Source organism: Hordeum vulgare, chromosome 6H (genome assembly GCF_904849725.1).
Source record: "Hordeum vulgare subsp. vulgare chromosome 6H, MorexV3_pseudomolecules_assembly, whole genome shotgun sequence".
Taxonomy (NCBI): domain Eukaryota; kingdom Viridiplantae; phylum Streptophyta; class Magnoliopsida; order Poales; family Poaceae; genus Hordeum; species Hordeum vulgare.
This window is the reverse complement of record NC_058523.1, coordinates 310,484,603-310,505,475: the sequence shown is the minus strand read 5'-3', so window position 1 is coordinate 310,505,475 and position 20,873 is coordinate 310,484,603. Positions and strand designations below refer to the sequence as shown.

Sequence of the window (20,873 nt, the reverse complement as noted above, 5' to 3'; positions counted from 1 at the left end):
GCGGGATTGTTCGCGGGGCGGATCGAGGGACGTGAGGACGTTCCACTACATCAACCGCGTTCTCTAACGCTTCTGTTGTACGATCTACAAGGGTACGTAGATCGCTCATCCCCTCTCGTAGATGGACATCACCATGATAGGTCTTCGTGCGCGTAGGAAAATTTTTGTTTCCCATGCGACGTTCCCCAACAGAGGCTACCGAGGTCGCACTCGACGGGGCACTCGCTCTTCGCGGCGGCGGCGGCGGCCGCCGAGCGGAGCGACCACGAGAGGTTCACGCTGCGGCTGCCGCACCACGTGAGGGAGCAGGTGCTCAGGTCGCGTCGCCTGCGCCACGCCACCAGCCTGATCGACCTCGCCGGAGCGAGCCCCGAAGGGAGCGTGCGCGCAGGCCGGCCCGCGCGCAGGGGAGGCAGCTTCGGCAACGCCGGCGGCGGGCGGCGGTGGCAGGCGTTCCTGGCGAGGACGATGTCGTGGGCCCGACGGGGAGGCGACGGGTCGGTGCGAAAGGGGTGGGACGGGTCCATGCGGAGGGGAAGGGACGATCCCTAGTCGAGCAAAAAGGGGGCTGCTTCACCGGCGGTGGTGCGGCCATGATGAACTCCACGCCGCCACCGGAACTGCGGCGCAGACCTTGACTGTAAAAAATGCGTGTAATTTGATTATTTTTTAGCTTGTGCGTCAGTTTTATATCTCTTGCAGATGAGAATGAGATGACATGCTGCTCTTTTTTGAAAACATCATTTTTTGTTTAGGTTTTTTTTCTTCGCGGGGTATTTTTTGTTTAGATTAGAAGAGCTTTTGTTAAGAGACGCTATTAGTGGGAAGAGCATTTGGCTAGCTGCGAGCGTGAGCGGTAAGGCAGAGCAAATTGCGCCGCTCGTGATTGATGCCTCTTCAATCATTACGGCCCGTCCGTCGTTCTTTGTGAGATTCCTGTTTTTGGTTGGGCGTCGGTCGATCTTCTCCTTTTCTTGTCTTTTGTATTCCACTGTCTCCCTCGTGATCGATTTAGTATACAAGTAAGAATTGAAAGGAAGATTCATTCATGTGTGAACAACTGGGAGGAGGTTCTTGCACTGCTTAAGAAATCAACGGATAAGTTTCGCGACACAAAAAAAAATTTGCAGCTCGATTTAGTATGTTGTGTGTGTTTCAATATTTTTGCAGCTATATATATATACTAAAATTTTAATATTAAAAGTAATTTATAAACTATTCGGTTAGTCGTGCGTTGCACGTGCATGCTAACTAGTATAGTAATATAGCAAAATCACTAGTTAAGCGGTACCTTTGCAAAGATCACTTCCACCTTTTTAGGTTATGACAAATAGCACCCTTGTCGCAACTAGTGAGTTTTCTCATTTTTCTTAGATTCATTTATTCAAAACGCCTTATCTCTTAAATCATGCGCTCAAATTTGGAACCGTTTCATCCTTGGATTTCTCGCCTCAAAATCTTCAAAACTAAGTCCCATGTTAATAGATTTCTATGAACTGTTTCTAACGAAAAAACCCAGAAAAATCAGAAGCAATAAAATCGAGCCGGAAGCACGACCCTCACCTTTTTTTCTGTCTCTCGTGAAAGTAAATATGTGCCTCCACGAGAGGCAAATGTGCCAGAAAAAAAATTGTTTTTTTTCCTTTTTTAAAAGACAATTTTTTATCATGAAAGCAAACACGTGCCTCTTGATAAAAAACATCTTATTCATTTTTCCAAGGCACTATTATGCCTCTCGCTAAAGCAAAAAATATATATATTCCTTTTCCAAGAAACACACCTAAATTTTGTGCATCCACATTAATAAATCTATGCCATCATGGGAGTAAAATGACGAATATGTGTATTCTTCTTTATCAGAGGCACACCTATATGCCTTTTACGAAAATAAATTTATGCCTCTTATGAAAAAAGAGAGTAAAAAATCAACTCATTTTTCTCTCAAAAACCTAGAAAATATTGGTAAACCAAAAAGCAAAAAGAGAACAATATCTAACATCTGAAAATAAGTAAAATAAATTTTAAAAAAAACGCCCAGCATGCGACACCTGACACCGGCTGAGCGTCGCTTGACGCGCTGGCAGCAAGTGACCTTTGAGGGCCCCGTAATGTAGGTCCTGGAGTTGTCCCAGAAGGTACCGAATCCGATAGCTCCGGCCCAGTTAAGCCCAGGTCGAAGTCTCGCCCAGATCGGGGGTTTATGTCTCCTTCCCCGCTGAGAAAAGAAGCAGCTCGTGGCAGCTCCCTGCAAAAACCCTAGCTTTACCTCCGCCACCAAGCGCCTCCACGATGAAGCTCGTCAGGTAACCAGTGCTCCTTGTTCGAGCTTTTTTCTCGGATTCGGTTTCTATTTCCCTGGAATTTACTGATTCGTCCGGTGCAATTTTTGCCCAAATTGGTGCGAATTTGGGTACCTGCAGATTCTTGATGAAGCTGAACAACGAAACGGTGACCATCGAGCTGAAGAATGGCACCACCGTCCACGGCACCATCATCGGTATGATGCGCTGCGATCTTGGAGAACAAGATTTTGTGTGTGCGTTGCCGTGTTGGCCGGGGTGGGGGGGAGGGGGCGTTCTTGACTGAGGTGGTGGGTTCTTCACTTTTTGGTTCGATGCATTTGGTGACGGCGCCAGCGAGGTGTCGCCTGTTTGTTATGGATTCTGTACAAGTCACTTGATTTTCTGTGCAACGCCTCTGTGTCATCATTCGAATCCATGGAGATAGCAGGGCTGTTTGTTGGTCTGCCATGTCAAACTAGTGTGCGATTGAGCCTTCCTTTTAATCGAATCCTGTAGCTGTATGTGTTTTTTTTGTTAAGCATTTTACGTGTTTCTCTTAATTTCGCATCTATTCGTAGTTTACTTACTCATGTTACTAGTAATAGAAGTAGGAAATTCTGATGGGAATTGTTTGATTAATTTCTCGCAGTATCCCGATTTCAGTAGGTAATGTTGCTTATGCCGTGGTAAACCCAACATAGATTGGATAACCGTTGAGAAACGAGAAGAGGTTGATGACCAGATGATTAGGTTACTGAATGTAGAAATCGAAATGTTAAGGAGAGTATCAAATGAAACCTAAAATGTACTCCCTCCGTTCACAAATATATGTTGTTCTAACTTTTTCCATGTTTTGACATTCGGAGGAATATGATGAACCTCACTCCGGAGGGAATATTTTCTTACTGAATTACTTTTTTCATGTTTTGAATCCCTGGTGGAATATATTAGGTTTTGCAGGAAAACTGTAGGTGGACAGTTTTCCATGCCTGAGTAAGCTTTAATCTTGTGTATTTGACATTCACTTTATAGAATTACTTATGTTAAATAAACTCAGCCTGTGCTAGCTGTACTTTCCTTCATGTTGCCACATTCTTGGTTCTGTAAATGTTTTCATGGTTGATTGTTTAGTCTTGTTGTCCACGTTCATTTAAAGTTACATACTCTTGAAGTTGAGACTGCAGCATATATAGGTTCCATAGTCCTTGTATACGCCTGTCTAATGGACATGATAAATCTGGTGACTGAGAGCATGTTAAATCATTTTATAGATTTAATTGTGTTTGTTAAGATATTAAGCTAATTAATTGAAATGTGTTCTGGAAATGTAGTTCTGTTGCAGTAAAAATGCTAAGAAAATAATGTTTCTGGTAGAAACTAGGGTTCTATCGGGTCTTGGCCGGAGGTTGTAGGGGAAGGAGGGAAGTTGGCGTGGTCGCCGGCGCGTGGGCGCCGTCTTGCACGGAGGAGGAGGAGGCTGCGATGGGAGCGGCGGTTAGGGTTAGGGCATCGGCTCCTAGTTGGAGCCGATCAAAATAGATTGATCTTTGCTTAATCTCAAAAGTGCTGATTACATGACTATATATAAGTTCCCTAGGCTATAATAAACTGGGCTAAGCCCCTAATATTATTAAGATAACCGGCCAGTTTGGCTAACTGGGCCTCTGGTCATAACATTTCTCCCCGCCTGCGCAAACAGCTCGTCCTCGAGCTGGACGTCTAGAAAATGTTGGCGGAACTCCTTGAGCTGCTCCCAAGGTGCCTCCGGAGGGTTGAGCTGGTCCGAAGTACGTCGTGCATCAAGGCCTGGAATGTCGCCGGCGCATTGGAGAGACCGAAAGGCATCACCAAAAACTCGAAGTGGTCGTGATGGTAGCGAGAACGCAAGTCGAGCGTAGGGAATAAGCGTGGGCCTGGCTGCTCTTCCCGGAGCTCCTCCACGACCGGTATAGGAAAATTGACCCTCGTCGTCGTGGCAGTGAGAGCACGGTAATCGAGGTAGAAACGCCACGAGCCCTCGGGCGGTAAAAGGTCGCCGTGTCGCTGCAGGAGATGAGCCAATAGGGGCGACTCGGAGGCTGCTATGGCGGTCGACAACTGAGAGGGAACTACTGGAGAAGTGCCACCCTCGCCCTTCCACTGCACCATGCGCCCTTGACGCCAGAAAGTCATGGTTAGTGCGTCGAAGTCCCAAAGGATGGGTCCGAGCGTCCGCAAGAAGTCGACGCCCAGGATGAAGTCGTAGTCGCCCAAGTGGATGCCGACGCACGTGATGGCGAAGGACTCGTCGTCGATGAGGATGGGAACCCGTTGCGCAATTCTGTGGCAGCGAAGACGGTCACCGTTAGCCACGGTAACTCGAAGCTGCTCGCCGCCCGTCGGCTGGAGGGCCAGGCGACACATAGTAGACGCGGGCTGGAAGTTGTGCGTAGAGCCCGTGTCCAGGAGAGCTAAGAGGCGCTCCCCATTAACCATCACTGGCAACAGCATCGTTGTTTCCGCTCGTATGCCGGCAAGGGCATGGAGGGAGACCACGAGAGCGGTGGTTGACGCCGGGGCCGCCGCCTCGGCAAGCTCGGAGGGAGTTGTATCCTCCGCGACATAGTCGTCTGCCTCCAGGTAGAAGAGGCGCGGGCAGGCGTGGCCTGGCATGTAGGGCTCATCGCAGTTGAAACATAACCCCTGTCGACGACGCTCGTGTTGTTCGGCCGGGGTTAGCCGACGGAACGGTCGAGTTGCTACCGTGGCGGGAGTCCCTGTCGTCGGCTGGTCAGGCTGGCTGGGTGCAGACATAGCGGGCTGAGGGGGTGGGCGAGGTGCCTGGGTCGGGAACGCCTGCTGCATAGCCACCGCCCGCTGCTCGAATGCGCGGGCATAGTACATGGCGGTCTGGATGTCCTGCGGTCCCCGAAGCTCCACGTCCACGCGGATATGATCCGGCAGATCGCCGACGAAGAGCTCGGCCCGCTGACGGCCCGTCACGCCGGGCGCGTGGCACGCCAGGGCTTGGAAGCGGTCGGCGAAGTCCTGCACCGTGGAGGTGAAGGGGAGTCGGCCTAGCTCCACCAGCCGGATCCTGCGTATCGGCGGCCCAAAGCGAAGGAGACAGAGCTCGGGAAAGCGCTTCCATGGGGGCATCCTCGTCCTGCTTGAGGGCGTAGTACCACGTTTGCTCGGCGCCTCGGAGGTGATATGAGGCGAGCCAGGTGCGGTCCGATGCGAGCGTGCGTTGCCCCCGAAAGAACTGCTCACATTGATTAAGCCAGTTGAGGGGGTCCTCATTGCCGTCGAAGGTGACGAAGCGCGACGGTGTCTGAGTAGGACCGCCGTGGTCGTACGGGTCGACGGTGTGGAGCAGCATGGAGGGCGGCGTCGGGTCGGTGGACGCACGGGGTCCCCCGTGAAACGGCTGCCCGTCGAGGCCGGCGTAGGGACCCGCGGAGCTGGAGGGCCCACCGTACTGCAGGGCGGGCGCCGGCTGCGGTGGCGACCCGGCCAACCAGGCCGGAAGCGGTGACGGCGAAGGCGGGAACAAAACATGGTGGATCGGGACTCCCACCGGCGCGGTCGTATCCGGCCGGATCGGCGGCGGGGGGGGGGGGGGGGGGGGGGGGGCTGCGGCTGCTGCAGGGGGGAAACGGGCCAGGGCGGGTTGGAGGCAGCTGGGGCTGCGGCGAGCGCCGCGGAGGCCGCCGGGTGCGGCAGGAGCAGCGGCCCGGTGGTAGTGGCGGGTGGCTTTGTAGGGGAAGGAGGGAAGCTGGCTTGGTCGCCGGCGCGTGGGCGCCGTCTCACACGGAGGGTGAGGAGGCTGCGATGGGAGCGGCGGTTAGGGTTAGGGCACCGGCTCCTAGTTGGAGCCGATCAAAATAGATTGATCTTTGCTTAATCTCAAAAGTGCTGATTACATGACTATATATAAGTTCCCTAGGCTATAATAAACTGGGCTAAGCCCCTAATATTATTAAGATAACTGTTCCAGTTTGGCTAACTGGCCTCTGGTCATAACAGTTTCCTTCATGAGCTGGCATCGTTTGGGAGCATGGTTAATAGAATAGCCAACTGCTGGTCCATCTAGTAGTCATGTCATCTATAGCCAACCTAAAAGCCAACCCATATACTCAGTTAGCTACAGGCAGTTACTACTCTATTGCTACCTGGCCCATTTTCTTCTCTTGCAATGTTTCATGCAGTCTGCTGCAGCTAGCTACTAATTTATACAGTAGCTTGCTTCTCTTCTGTATCCTCCAACTCATCATAAATGTGATATGACACCGCTTATGTCATCCTATTATACTTGCTCTGATATGGCAATGAACAATTTACCATGTTATGAAGTTCTGACGACTTCAGATAAGTAAAGTTGATCTTCCTTTTTGAATAATAATAACATTTGCAGGCAGAAATAGTAATGCTGGATATTGATTTTAAGAATGTACTCAAATACTTTACATATCCCATTTATTGGATCTCGCTTCATTAGTACTTTTTGTTGTTTCCGAGCTGTGATATCTACACAGCACAATCACTCGAAATTTGTACTGGGTGTAACGACATGTTAAGGTTGTAGGAAATATTATTTTGTAGTTTCAATTTTTTTTTAAGTTATTGAGTGTCTAGTGTGAACATATAAGAGTTTTGCTGGTACAGAGTTTGAAAATGGCACCAGCTGTGTTGTTGTAGTAAAAGTAGTGGATTCTGGTTTCAGAAGTGTTGGTCTTGCATTCATATCCGTATTTAGTTACATTTAATCTGTCTGTCAGTCCTTTCTCATCATTTTATATTATGGCCTGTAATCATCCTGAAGTGTATTCACCTTCATGCCTATTTTGTAGGTGTCGACATCAGCATGAATACTCATCTAAAGACTGTGAAGCTCACACTGAAAGGGAAGAATCCTGTTACCCTTGACCACCTTAGTGTAAGGGGAAACAACATTCGTTATTACATCCTTCCTGACAGCTTAAACCTGGAGACGTTGCTGGTTGAGGAAACACCAAGGGTGAAGCCTAAGAAGCCTACTGCAGGTTTGATATTAGCGTCTTTTTGTGTTTTATTTAGTTTATTATCACTGGTGCCGTTCTCTGAACACTCCTTCCTTCATCTGAATGCAGGGAAACCTATGGGTCGTGGGCGCGGCCGTGGTCGTGGGCGCGGTCGTGGCAGGGGGCGCTGAGCTATGTTATACCTTGGAAATTTTGCACTGCATGCTTGTGTGCAGTGTAATCTTGTTTCTTAGTTGTCGGAGCAATATTCGTATTAGAGCCAAGACGTTGATATTGGCTGTACCCAGCTGTTCTTGATGTGGAATTATGTTGTTGGTGTTTGACTGATGTTCAAAAGTGTGCTAGCTTTATATTACGATTACTGTGTCATGATTCCCACTTCTAGGAACAGATATGTTTATTTGGACTAGCAAGCGTGCACGTGCGTAATATAAAATTAGTCAAACATTACAATTATTTAAATTGTTGCATGTTGTGAAATAACATACGTCATTGTTCATTCAAAGTTTAAGTCATCACGCAACATGCACATAACTAATACTCCCTCCGTTCCTAAATATAAGTCTTTTAAGATATTTCACTAGGGGTCTACATACGGAGCAAACTGAGTGAATCTATACTCTAAAGTATGTCTATATACATCCGTATGTAGTTCACTAATGAAACCTCTTTAAAGACTTATATTTAGGAACGGAGGGAGTACATACTTAGTCAAGCACAACAAAAGGTTGAATTGATGCACCTCACAGAGTGACGCATTTCTTTATTCAAATACCACAAATGGTGCAATTTATCCTATGCAAATGTCCTTTTACAATGTGCATTCCAAGTGCATAGATGAAAGTGTATGTATTGCAACTATTCTGGCCTCAATGTAGACACCAAAAGTATTAAGCTGCTCCCTCAAAGAAGAAACATGGAGCTCCTAAATTCATTCACAAAGGAACACCTAAGCACTTGAATACATATGCACTGTAGAAACAATCCCTTTATCCAGGATGTTGGACAAACTTCCATCAAAATGAACACATACTTGAGGTCGTTCCTGATTGCTACTTCCTCTGTAAACAAATATAAAACCTTTTAGATCAGTATCTAAAAGGTTTTAAATTTGTTTACAGAGGGAGTATTTCAAGAATACACTTGATCTTTAAAAAATATAGCTAAACATGTTTTAGCAAATTCTTTTATCAATTTTAGCAGATTCCTTGGTGTTCCTTTCTTGCTCTGCGAGGTACACATAGCCATAAATGAAGTATCGATGCTGCTTAATTAAGCATGCACAGCTCATAATTTAGAAACTCTCCTACCGATTAGTAACACCACCCACAATTTTTTTGGCAACACCATCCATAATTATGTGACTTTGCATGAATGAAATAGGCTAAAGATTCATCACGTACCAGGATTAAAGATCACCCGCATACATAAAAAATTAGATTAAGATTTTGGTAAAAATGATCAAAACAAACTACCATATCCCTTTGAGATCATGATGGCACATGTCGATTGCCCCAACGCCCTCTCCACCTCTGTTGGAGCCTAGCAAGCCGGATGAAATTGTTGTGGCCGGAGTGTTGTTGCCTAATTCAGGGGTCCTTTTAGCCATCAATTTTTTTGAATTCCTCGTCAATTTGGGCTCTGAAAATTCTGGAAAGACGACCGGATGTCTCTTGAAGGAAAAAACTTTAAGAGAAAAGCACAAAAAGGATGGCTCTAAATCTTGCAGGAGCAAAAGCAAGAAGGATAGCGCTAGAGAGGAAGCGCAAATGGTTCCATGATGAATGATTCTTGGCTTTCTCAGTTGCATATGTGGGCTCGGTCGTGTGTGGTTTTCATCGATGTGTTTTTCCTAGAATTGTATTGAGCCAGTTGGTTTTTCTTTTGCGATACTGGGATATGTAGGTTGTCAGTTACAGTAGTAATGTGCTGGGTGCTTCGGTCCCGTGGATCCACAGTATGGGAGTAGTTCACATGTGGATGGGTAGTACTGGTTTTCTAGAAATTAACTGGACAACTTTCTTCTTCTTAATTAATGAACGAGGCAAAAAAAATTACCTCTGTTTGGAAATAAAATAAAATGATGGCACACAATTCAGTATCTAAAATTGGAAGTTTTAATAAATTTTCCAATTTAGGAAGTTGTCCATGTGCAGGTGCACATAGTATATATGCATCAATATATGACCCAATTATACGGTGGAGGGGAAACATAACGCACCTCTCCTCTCCTTCTTCGCATGTCCCTTTGAGGATAGTTGTTGTCACCCCGGCCCGATCTCGAGGGTCGTTGTTGTCACCCCGGCCCGATCTCGAGCCTCGTTCGTCGGCGCCGATTGGCGATGGCTAGGGAGAGGTGCTTGTATATAGTACTCCCTCCGTTTCTAAATATATCTTTTTTTTAGAGATTTCACTAGAGGGCTACATACGAAGCAAAATGAATGAATCTATACTCTAAAGTATGCCTATATACATAGATTTTACTAGAGGGCTACATACGAAGCAAAATGAATGAATCTATACTCTAAAGTATGCCTATATACATCCGTATGTAGTCATTTTAATGAAACCTCTTAAAAGACTTATACTCCCTCCGTCTCAATAATCTTGTCTTAGGTTTGTTTAGAAATGAATGTATCTAAATACTGAAACGTGACAAATCTAAGACAAGAATTTTGAGACAGAGGGAGTATTTAGGAGCGGAGGGAGTAGTTGAGTTTGTGTTGTATTATGGATCGGCGCTATGCCGTTGGGGTTTCTGTCGCTGGTGCTCGCGAGCAGCCGCTGGTGGTTGTCGTTCCCGTCTTCTTCTGCGACTCCATGGTGGAGGAAGGGAGGAGGTGCTGGATTCGGCGAAATCTCTCTCAATAAGCTCGCGGGCGTCCCAGATCTGGAGCTCCAGATTCTTCTTCCTCTCATCTCCCCGAGCTGCCATGGTGGCGGACTGGATGAAGGGCTAGAAGGGGGCTTCGATGCTCTATCCTCTCTGTGTGTCCTTAGAGCCCAAGATTAGCAGCAAATGGTTGGGGATCCCGATGCAGAGAGCACCAGGAGGTTCTCGCCACTGAATCTTCTGGTCGAAAGGCAACCTCTCGGAGCTCCGGCGACGTTGTCCGGCCCCTGTATTTCCGCCGCCGTGCAATATGGGAGGCAGTTTATCTGGTTCTTCGTCCTGGTGCTTCCAATGTTTCGTTGGCGGGTGCTGTAGCTATTCCACTACCCCAAGTGGTTTCGTCCCCGTCGGTGGTGGGATCGGGCCAGACTCGAAGAAGGCAAAGAGGACTCGATTGCTTTTCATTTTTGTTGTCTGGGGTTCTATCTGCAAAATGTCCGGCCTGGGTTGTAATTTTTATTTTCTGTTGGGCCTTTATGTAAGATGTCATATGCTTATCTAAGTCTGGATCCTTCGGGACTTTTCTTCTGTTCAAAAAAAAAACGGTGGAGGGAGCATAATCTTTGCTGCTATTGGCCAAATATTGTGACACGGATCAAGGCAATTACTGCACAGCCATGTCGGTAGTCTACAAAGCATTATTACATCGAACAAATGAATATCCACACCATTTCATTTAGTTACAGACACAGATGGACAGAAACTATAGATGTTTGCTTTACGGAAAGATTGCACAAGTGTAGACAAGTACCATTGATGAACATTTGCTCACTGATTACACCGTCAACGGCTGAAGGAACGACAACAACCTGGGCAGCTGTTCTCTGTCTCACATGATAGGACTTGGTCGTCAACTTGCTTAACTGCAGCAGCCGCCTGCTTGAGAGGACGAGCCAGCACCACCTCCAGATGCATTGGGGACAGCATACCCAACTTTGATACCGTAGGACTGCAGCAAATAGGGAAAGAAGAATATTATGCATTGAGAAAATAGTTTGGGGGAGAGTACCCCTTACGATCAGGCAGAACAGAAGTTGGCTTCATATTCACCAAAACTACCAAAGGACGAAAAGCTGCATTTATGGGGCACCGAATGGAACCTTACCAATAATCAATAAACAAACAGATAGTAAGATGGAACACAAGGAGCTGCCAATGACAAATGAATAAACCTTGCAAAGCAAAAAAATACAGGAGACAAAAAAAAGAAGAGAATAACAACTGGAGACCCATCTAATCACCTATCCACACTCATCCCCTGATACTCAGATGATCAAATGCCAAGAGAAGCACATGATCACACTTCCAATTACTCCCTCCGTAAACTAATAAAGAGGGTTTACAACACTACTTTAGTAATCTAAACGCTCTTATATTAGTTTACGGAGGGAGTACTACCTAACACAGAAAATTTGTTGACCTGCCCAAGTACACCTGTCCACCAACCAAAATTTAAATGCTTACAACCTGATAAGATGCCCTCTAGACATTAAGGCCCTGTGCAACCGTTTTTTTTCTCTTACATTGGTTTGCACAGGTGCTTAGGATGGGAGGCGGAAGCAAAGTTTTGCTTCCGGTGCCAACCAGCGCTTGCGAAAATAATTGCTCATTTCAACTCAGGGGTGCAGGTCCCAGTGCAGGTGTTACGTGAATGTTAAAGCAGCCCAAGCAGCCATATGAGGCACTTGTACGTTGCAGAACAAAAACAATTTTGAGAGGCTACACAGCTAGCACCGGTATACAGGCACTCAGCGCTGTACAATGCCTAATAAGATAAATATGGATCCACAGTTCCACATTTTTTAGATCTCTTGGGTCTCACATGGAAGAAACAACATAAACCGAAAGCCTTATTGTTGCATTTTCTTATGACAAGATCTCCAGCAAGAAACTGTTATCTTCTACTCCCTCCATAAAGAAATATAAGAGCGTTTAGATTACTACATTAGTGATCTAAATACTCTTATATTTAATTACAGAGGGAGTACAAGTTATGTATGGCATCAGAAGGATTTAACATCAGGCCAACATATTTAACTTGGTTACTTGATAAACAGAAAATCCAAGAAATTTAACACTCACCTCATTAGATACATCAAAAACACCATCTTGGATTTTCTTGTATATTGTTCCAGCCGTCTTAATGAATGCCTGCACCACAAAAAGGAAGTGAGTTTTTCTTTCTGGACCATTCTGAAAGTGTAATCGACAAAGCACCCTGGGAATAAAGCATCACCTCCTCAACATTTTGTGCTGTTTTTGCAGATGCCTCCATAAAGACTAGACCATGCTCCTTGGCGAACTGTTCACCCTCCTCATAGCTGACAGCCCGTCTATGAGACAGATCACATTTGTTTCCAATTAGCATCACTGTCATATTGGCATTTGCGTGCTGTCTTGCATCTTCTAGCCAGCTCGCAAGATGGTTAAAAGTTTCCCTCCTGAAATTTGGTTAGCAGGTGGAAGGACCATTAGCATGAAGAAATCTGAACAAAAAGGTGTTGTATTCCCAAACCTACTGTACCTGGTGATATCATAAACCAAAAGAGCACCAGCAGCACCTCTGTAGTATGATCTTGTTATAGATCTGAATGATTCTTGGCCAGCCTGTAATGTGAAGAGATAATAAGTATGAGATGGACAACTCTGTGAATTCAAACTCAACAACCACGGTGGATCCTGGACTACTGAAAATGCAGTTCCAAGCAAAATGACATGCCAATGTAGTTAAGCAGTCATCAACAGCAAAACTTGTTATGTGTAACTAAGCAAAAGCAAATCATAACATGGTATGATGGACAAGCTAAAAGAACAACTATAAACATGAGTGTGAAACTTTTTAAGTTAAGTGGACACAAAAGGACCCCTTGGGTAACAAAAGTGTGCCCATATTGGAAGGAAATGCAATCAAACCATTAGAACTTTAATGAGAAAAGAACACCTTGGAGAATTCTGTTTAGACTGTCTCAAGAAATGCATACTAGTAGGTTTATCTGAGAAACACTATATTACTATAATCTTTTATCAGGCTTTACAAATATATTAGTACAACAGAAATTGGTGACCAACAGAGAGATGGAAGTTGGTTTTTAGAATCCGTTCCAATGCAGCAATGCTCAAATGGGGCTTCCTTTTTTGACCAGAGAGAGTAATCCTTATCTAACCAATATAATAACTAGAGTAATATAATTTAAACTAGGACATTACAACACAAGAAAGCAAGGAATGTATACTTGGTTTACTCCCGGAGGGCAATACTGCAAGCAGTATAGGAGGGAAAATAACTAGTGACCAAAATTAATTTGCATCTGAATCAAGAGTTGCTAGTTGTAACAGAAAGGGCACGGCGCGGAGCACGAACCGTGTCCCAAATCTGGAGCTTGATGGGCTTGTTGTCGATGGTGATCATGCGGGCGCCGAACTCGACACCGATGGTGAGGTCGTGCACGGGCTGAAACCTCTTGTCGGTGAACTGCAGCAGCAGGCATGACTTGCCTACGCCTGCAAAAGAAAGAGACCAACCAATCACGAGGCGAACTAAGCAAGCAGCGCGTATGGGATCCCGATCCTACCCACGGGCCATACGGGAGAGATTCGGTAGGGGCAGGGGGGAGATTGTGTGAACCTGTGTCGCCGATGATGATGTACTTGAAGAGGTAGGCGTACGACATGGTCGATCCCGGCGGCGGCGAATGGATCGGAGATTCTAGCGTCTGATTGGTTTAAGAGGGAAGGGGAAGGGGAAGGGGAAGGGGAATTGCGGGCGCTTGTGCACCGTGGAAGAGAAGGAGGGGCAAAGCAACGAGACAGAACCGACGCACGCGACAGCTAATTTGATGTTGGCGACGTGCACGGAGGCCGACCAAAACGACCAGAGCCAGCCCACGATGCGCGTGCCACGTTCATGCTACTAGTTCCGGGCCTTCGCGGCCAAGGAATCTTGCTGGATCTACTTCCAGGTGTTTCTTTTCGCTGATTTTGGACGATGGAGCCTGCCCAGAATCTCCATTTTCTGGGAATACCAACCCCCTCCTCCTCCAAAAAAAGAAAAAAAAAACTAGAAACGCACATTCACCTCGCCGTTTGTGCATAATTGTGCCGAGCTTAGGGTGATGAACTTTCAGTGAGGTGCCTTTCATTTATGTTGAACTACATTTGATGATCGATGTTATCATACTATAGATTTTTATGAGGTATCAAACTAGTCCGTAGGCACGGGATAAGAAGCATGCACATCGTCCGATCCACCAGCAAACTCTCATCTGCGATTCATTTTGCATGCAGATTTGACGGTAACTATAATTAATTTCTTTTCTCTAACAATTTCTTCCTAAAATCAAGGCATAGTCATTTAAAAATATTTTGTTTGTTTTCAATCATGAGGACCCTTGCTTCCTCAAAATTGTTTTCAAAGAGGATCTAAAATTTATTTGGGTCGTATGAAGTTTTCAATCGTAAGGATTATTTTTGTTTGCTTCCTACGTTGTTTTGAACCGTGACAGTCCTTGCTTCCGAAGCTTCAGTTTGGTTTGCTTCCGATGCTTAATATTTATTGTTTTGGACTATCTTTTTTATTTCTTTCGATCAAGTTCCTTCCGTGTTGTCTCGGTAAAATTGTTTCCATACGGTTAGAGTTTGCATTGAAACTGGATATTGCTTCGGTCTTGTTACAATTGTTTGAGACTGTTTGAGTAGTCGGAAGTTGTGTCCGGTGTATTGTTTGAGCAGAAAAAATATGTTTCATGCGACTAAAGAATTGGTTGAATGTATCGACAATTGTGACTCGAAAAAAATAAAAATAAAATTCCAATCATACAACGCATAAAAAAGTAGAACTTGCTTCCGAAGAAAATACAATTGATAACTTAAGACCAATGAGAAAATATCTAGCATGAGAGATAATAATTTAACCGGTTAAGCACACAATGGCAATGAGAAAATAAGCCAAACGGGAAATTAAAATAAATGATGTGAAGCTTGCACAACATATGCTGCAGTATGTGATGAAACTAGAAGCATGGGGGGCAACGTTCAAACTAGAATACATCAGGAAAATATAACAGAAAATAAGATAGTTAGAAAAAGGTTTACATGAAGCAATGAGTTGGTGTGTCACAACATACACGGGGTTGTGTTTTGATCAAAATGATGTTGAAAAAAAAGAACAATAGAAAGACCAAAAAAAATAGAAACATGGAGTATGGAAGCAAACCACAAACACCAAAGAGACATACCTAATATAATATGAGGCGTGTTACATATTACGATGGTGATAACAATGAAAATAACATTTTTTAATGAAGCAGGAAGCATTGAAAGCATTTTATCCAAACCAAAGGAGCATGTGAATTACAATTTGGAAGCCCCGTCACTGCCCGCCAATCCCGCAAGGCCGCCCCGCTAAACACGTCGTAAGCGGGATCCCGCGGCTGAACGCAAAAGTCAAGCGGGTTTATGCGAATGTCCGACGGTGCCCGCAATTTGCCCGCGTCCATGTACATTTATACGTATGCGTCATTGATTGCGTGGCCGCAGCCGAGCTAGCTGCTCATGCTGAACATTGGCCCTGATCTGGAAGACCTCATAGTGCAGTACGTGCAGTCTTTTTTTAGGGGATGCAGTACTGCAGTCGGAAGATAGAAATAGCAAATACTCCCTCCGTTCTTAAATATAACTCTTATTAGAGGTTTTACTAGAATACCATATTTGGATGTATATAAATGTATTTTATAGTGTAAATTCATTCATTTTGCTTCGTATGTAGTTCGAGTGATTTTTTTAAAATAATATACTCCCTCTGTCCGGAAATACTTGTCCTAGAAATGAATAAAATGGATGTATCTATAACTAAAATAAGTCTAGATACATGTATTTTTCGGACAAGTATTTCCGGACGGAGGGAGTAGTATTTTGAAAGATGAAGTATTCTGATGCATGTATGCATATTAGCTCGTATCGATCAGTCGGCGATCAGGAAACTTGGATACATGCATATCAGTGCCTCCCGTCCTCCATGCGGCTCTACGCCTGTGTCCTAGCTAGCAACAGTGCTGGTTTGCTACTGCTGCCTGGATGCATGGGTACGTGCGTATAGATGGCAGGATGGCGGCGTCACGACGTCCCGCGTATCCCGCATACGACGTCCCGCGTCTCCCGCGTGGCCGCTCGCGGGTTAGAGCGCGGGATGCGGGCTGTCCGCAACCCGTCCCACTTGCATTCCTACCGGCATGTAGGGATACGTACGAACAAGTATACATGGATGAAAAAATTGAGTGGGGTCACCTGCAACATGGGTCTGCCCCTGCCCTCGCGCACGGCACCTCACAAAGGTCCTTGATGTCCCACCTTCTCATGGAATCGTCACGGGTAGGTAAGTAAAGGCGCGGCTAAATTTGTATAACTGCAAGCTTGGTGTTTCTCCACCCCGGATGCCACGTGCTTGGCGAGTTTTCCCTTGAACATTTCATGAGAGAATTCGACATGGCATATGTGCTGAGGTCTGGCCCTGCAGCATCACTGGACCTGAGCGACTGAGCCCTACCTGGCGGACCAGGCCCGCACGTGTCGTCTCATTTGCGCCCCCGATACCCAACATCGTCTCGCAATGGTCTCGGGATGACCGCCCAACGCGTCTCACCCTGAGCATTCGAATGACGAAGGGAGTGTTGTGCCTCGCGAGGCCCTCGCGTCGCCCTCTCGACACGGGTTGCGTGACTCGAGACTGCGCCAAGGCTGAGTGCAAGCCACCTGAGGGTCACGGAAGCGTCTCCTGAGCCTTGCACGTGGAACCCTCGAAGTCTCCACTCGTGACCCTCTCACGTAAGAATGAGGTGGGGGTTGTACACGCCCTGGAGCCTCTCGATGCGCCACTCCTTGGCCTCGGGAGGACTCCCGCCCACGCCCAAGTGGAAGCTCCATGCTCCATGCTGGCGGAATACAGTCGAACCGTGACTACACCCACGCCAAGTGGAAGCCCCACGCTCCGCAATGGTAGAAAATGGTCGAACCGTGACTATGCCCACGCCAAGTGGAAGCCCCATGCTTCGTGATGGCGGAAAACGGTGGAACCGCGACTATGCCACGCCAAGTGGAAAGACCCATTCCCCGTGCTAGCAAAAAACAGTCAACTCGCGACTATGCCCATGCCAAGTGGAAGCCCCATGCTTCGTGCTGGTGGATAAAACAACTAAGGACGCCCTACAGGTCACGCTAACCTCAGGATGAGTTGTGCCATACGTGGCTCCTGCTGAGGTTGCTGCTTGCCTCCTCCAGCGGCTTGCACTCGCCAGCCACCCCTCGGGGCCCATGCAAGCGGGTTCTCGACATGCTGCTTGTGCTCGGCTCGGTCCTAGCGGCACTGAATAATGCAAGGGATAGATGCCACACTCACAGGACTTCTCCCGCGCAGGCCATCCCACCAAGTCCCTTGGTGTTTGGTCTCCTCGCGCGGCACCCAAACGCAAGCTAGCGAGCACATTTCATTCGGAACGGAGCTTGTGCGTGCGAGACTCTCCTTCGGGGCGGATCTCCTAAGGGGTTGTGATAGCCTGGCTTATTAGGAATGATAGACTACTCATATCAATAAGGAATTCCTTCTTTTCCGGGAGCCCATTCAAACAGAACTCTAAGGTTAAGCGTGCTTGGCTTGGAGTAGTTCTAGGATGGGTGACCGACCGGAAAGTTGGTCCCGGGTGCGCACGACTGATGACAAAGTGCACAGAAAAGACTAGTATTGATCTGTGGGGCCAGTCTAGATCCTGTTAGGAGTAACGACCACCAGCGGGTGTGTCCGGGGCGTTATAAGTTGGTATCATAGCCGACCCTCATGGTTACACGGATGTTTGCGGACAGGTGTGCAGTCATGTTGTTCATGACGTTTGTGACCCGTCGTGGCACACGACATGGCACATGTATTGGACTGGATGCACAGACGTTTGTGCCAAGAGGCTAACGTTGCAAAGCACTAACAACGGTCGAGGTACGCACGGGGCTGGGCCGTGCCAACGCAGGGCACAAAGGCAAGCAAAAGAACAAACCCAAGCACGAAGGGGAGAACCCCGTGAAGGGACTTCTAAAGCGGGCGCACGGATAGAAGATAGGCCGAGAAGTAGGCTTCAGGGAGGTACACCCTCACGCCGCATGTGCCCCCGCAGGCCGCGGCCATCGCATGGCGTGTTTCGAAGAATTGGGTTGATAGCTTCGCGCGGCTCGGTGTACCTCGGTACCACGACCTGACATGCCAGCGACGACTTATCCCGGCTCGGGGGCTAGGTCCTAGCGACACAAGGCACCAAGGCAATTGCAGAGAAAGGAAAAATACTAACAAGGAGCACTAAGAACAAACTCATATTTGGCACGCATTAACTTAAGGTGCAAGTGACATAATACTTCTTACACGCCCTCGCGGGGCTAGCATGTTTTGTTGTAGGGAAGGTAAGAAACAAAAATAAAAGAGACGGGCTCGAGCAGTGTTGCTTCCAGGATGCCAGCCCTAGAGCCACCTCGGTCTAGTGTGAGCCCTCCTCCTTAACACAGACGCCTGGGGAGCCGTCGCGGTCGTAGCTCCCAGAAGAAGTGTCGTTACCGCCATCGTCCCGGAGGAACTGCAGCGCTGCTGCCACTTTGTATGCAGCAGTCCACGCGGTCGCCGGCTCTCCCAAAGATCTTCACAAAAGAGTGTGGCGGCCCCATCGAACTTGAAGTAGAGGACATGACCCTCCTTCAAGCCGCAGGCGAGACCGAACGATTTCCACCCCCGTTCCACGTAGATGAAGTCGCGGAGGGTGAATTCTATCACCACCCAAGAAGGCCCATTGCAGTAGCCGTTTGGCTGCAGCCACAAGCCAAGGGGGCGTGCTCCATCATCTCCCCCGCGAAGGAGATCGGGAGCTAGAGCTAGGTACGGAGTTGGCCCTCTATCTCCACGATAAACTCGTGGGCCACGTCCATGAAGTGGCTCCACGACTTGGCGGTCGGGAGGACATGATGTTCCTCTTGCCCCTCCCACGGCCTCCTCGCCCCCCACGGCTACACCCCCTGGCAGAGCATCCTCTTCGAGTACCCGGGCCGGCACGGGTCACCGGGGAGGCACGCCCATGCCACCTGGGAGGCGCCCCAGGCGTGGTGGCGGATGTGCGCCTCGCCAACTATGGTGCCTCCACCTCCTCCATCGGTGCCTTTCCCTTCTTGGTGGCAGAAAACCTCCTCACACGTGCCATCGTTGATGCAACAATAAGCGGGAGAGAGGTGCGAGAACAAGGAAGATGAGCCCAGGGACCCTCTAGCTTGATGGGGAACGTTGCATGGGAAACAAAAAATTTCATGCGCACACGAAGACCTATCATGGTGATGTCCATCTACGAGTGGAGATTGGATCTATGTACCCTTGTAGATCACACAGCAGGAAGCGTTAAGAAATGCGGTTTATGTAGTGGAACGTCTTCACGTTCCTCGAACCGTTCCACGAACCGTCCCGCGATCCGTCCCATGAACCATCCCGCGATCCGTCCCACGATCCGTTCCGATCTAGTGCCGAACGGACGACACCTCCGCGTTCAGCACACGTACAGCTCGACGATGATATCGGCCTTCTTGATCCAGCAAGCAAGATGGAGAAGTAGATGAATTCTCCGGCAGCGTGACGGCGCTCCGGTGGTGTTGATGATCTACTCCTGCAGGGCTCCGTGATACGTCCATTTTGCATCATGCTTTTATGTTGATATTTATCGCTTTATGGGCTATTATTATGTTGGAAATATGCCCTAGAGGCAATAATAAATTAGTTATTATTATATTTCTTTGTTCATGATAATCATTTATTATCCATGCTATAATTGTATTGATTGGAAACATTAAACACTGTCCCTAGTAAGCCTCTAGTTGACTAGCTCATTGATCAAAGATGGTCAAAGGTTTCCTGATCATAGGAAAGTGTTGTCACTTGATAACGGGATCACATCATTAGGAGAATCATGTGATGGACTAGACCCAAACTAATGAACGTAGCATGTTGATCATGTCATTTTGTTGCTATTGTTTTTCTGCGTGTCAAGTATTTATTTTATGACCACGAGATCATATAACTCACTGGCACCGGAGGAATACCTTGTGTGTATCAAATGTCACAACGTAACTGGGTGACTATAAAGATGCTCTACAGGTATCTCCAAAGGTGTCCGTTGAGTTAGTATGGATCAAGACTGGGATTTGTCACTCCGTGTGACGGAGAGGTATCTCGGGGCCCACTCGGTAATACAACATCACACACAAGCCTTGCAAGCAATGTGACTTAGTGTATGTCACGGGATCTTTTATTACGGAATGAGTAAAGAGACTTGCCGGTAAATGAGATTGAAATAGGTATAGGGATACCGACGATCAAATCTCGGGCAAGTAACATACCGAAGGACAAAGGGAATGGTATACGGGATTATATGAATCCTTGACACCGAGGTTCAACCGATAAGATCTTCGGAGAGTATGTAGGATCCAATATGGGCATCCAGGTCCCGCTATTGGATATTGACCGAGTGTTTCGGGTCATGTCTACATAGTTCTCGAACCCGCATGGTCTGCACACTTAAGGGTCGGTGACGCTTCGGTATAGTTGAGTTATAGGTGTTGGTAACCGAAAGTTGTTCGGAGTCCCGGATGAGATCCAGGACGTCATGAGGAGCTCCGGAATGGTCCGGAGGT

At 47.2% G+C, this 20,873-nt stretch overlaps 2 protein-coding genes across 2 annotated transcripts; one reads left to right on the top strand and one right to left on the bottom strand.

Moving 5' to 3' along the window:
* Positions 1–2,144: 2,144 nt before the first annotated feature.
* On the top strand, positions 2,145–7,640 carry LOC123405972 (small nuclear ribonucleoprotein SmD1a). Its single transcript, XM_045099480.1, has 4 exons — positions 2,145–2,303; positions 2,421–2,497; positions 7,115–7,306; positions 7,394–7,640. Exons 1-4 carry the CDS (start codon positions 2,290–2,292, stop codon positions 7,453–7,455), a joined length of 345 nt encoding a protein of 114 aa, XP_044955415.1. The 5' UTR covers positions 2,145–2,289; the 3' UTR covers positions 7,456–7,640.
* A 3,158-nt stretch (positions 7,641–10,798) lies between these two features.
* LOC123405971 (ras-related protein Rab-2-B) lies at positions 10,799–14,079 on the bottom strand. Its single transcript, XM_045099479.1, has 6 exons — positions 13,804–14,079; positions 13,540–13,679; positions 12,703–12,785; positions 12,415–12,619; positions 12,261–12,329; positions 10,799–11,127 (listed from the first exon to the last, which is right to left on the bottom strand). Exons 1-6 carry the CDS (start codon positions 13,847–13,849, stop codon positions 11,038–11,040), a joined length of 633 nt encoding a protein of 210 aa, XP_044955414.1. The 5' UTR covers positions 13,850–14,079; the 3' UTR covers positions 10,799–11,037.
* Between the last annotated feature and the right edge of the window lie 6,794 nt (positions 14,080–20,873).

What these genes read in the sequence shown, in the direction of transcription:
- LOC123405972 (XM_045099480.1), top strand. An exon ending in CGTCCACGGCACCATCATCG is followed by an intron (nt 2,498 to 7,114) that starts GTATGATGCGCT and finishes CCTATTTTGTAG; the next exon opens with GTGTCGACATCAGCATGAAT. An exon ending in GCCTAAGAAGCCTACTGCAG is followed by an intron (nt 7,307 to 7,393) that starts GTTTGATATTAG and finishes ATCTGAATGCAG; the next exon opens with GGAAACCTATGGGTCGTGGG.
- LOC123405971 (XM_045099479.1), bottom strand. Translation starts at nt 13,849, where the DNA reads ATGTCGTACGCCTACCTCTTCAAGTACATCATCATCGGCGACACAG. An exon ending in AGCTCCAGATTTGGGACACG is followed by an intron (nt 12,786 to 13,539) that starts GTTCGTGCTCCG and finishes TTCACATTACAG; the next exon opens with GCTGGCCAAGAATCATTCAG. An exon ending in CAGCACAAAATGTTGAGGAG is followed by an intron (nt 12,330 to 12,414) that starts GTGATGCTTTAT and finishes TTTGTGGTGCAG; the next exon opens with GCATTCATTAAGACGGCTGG.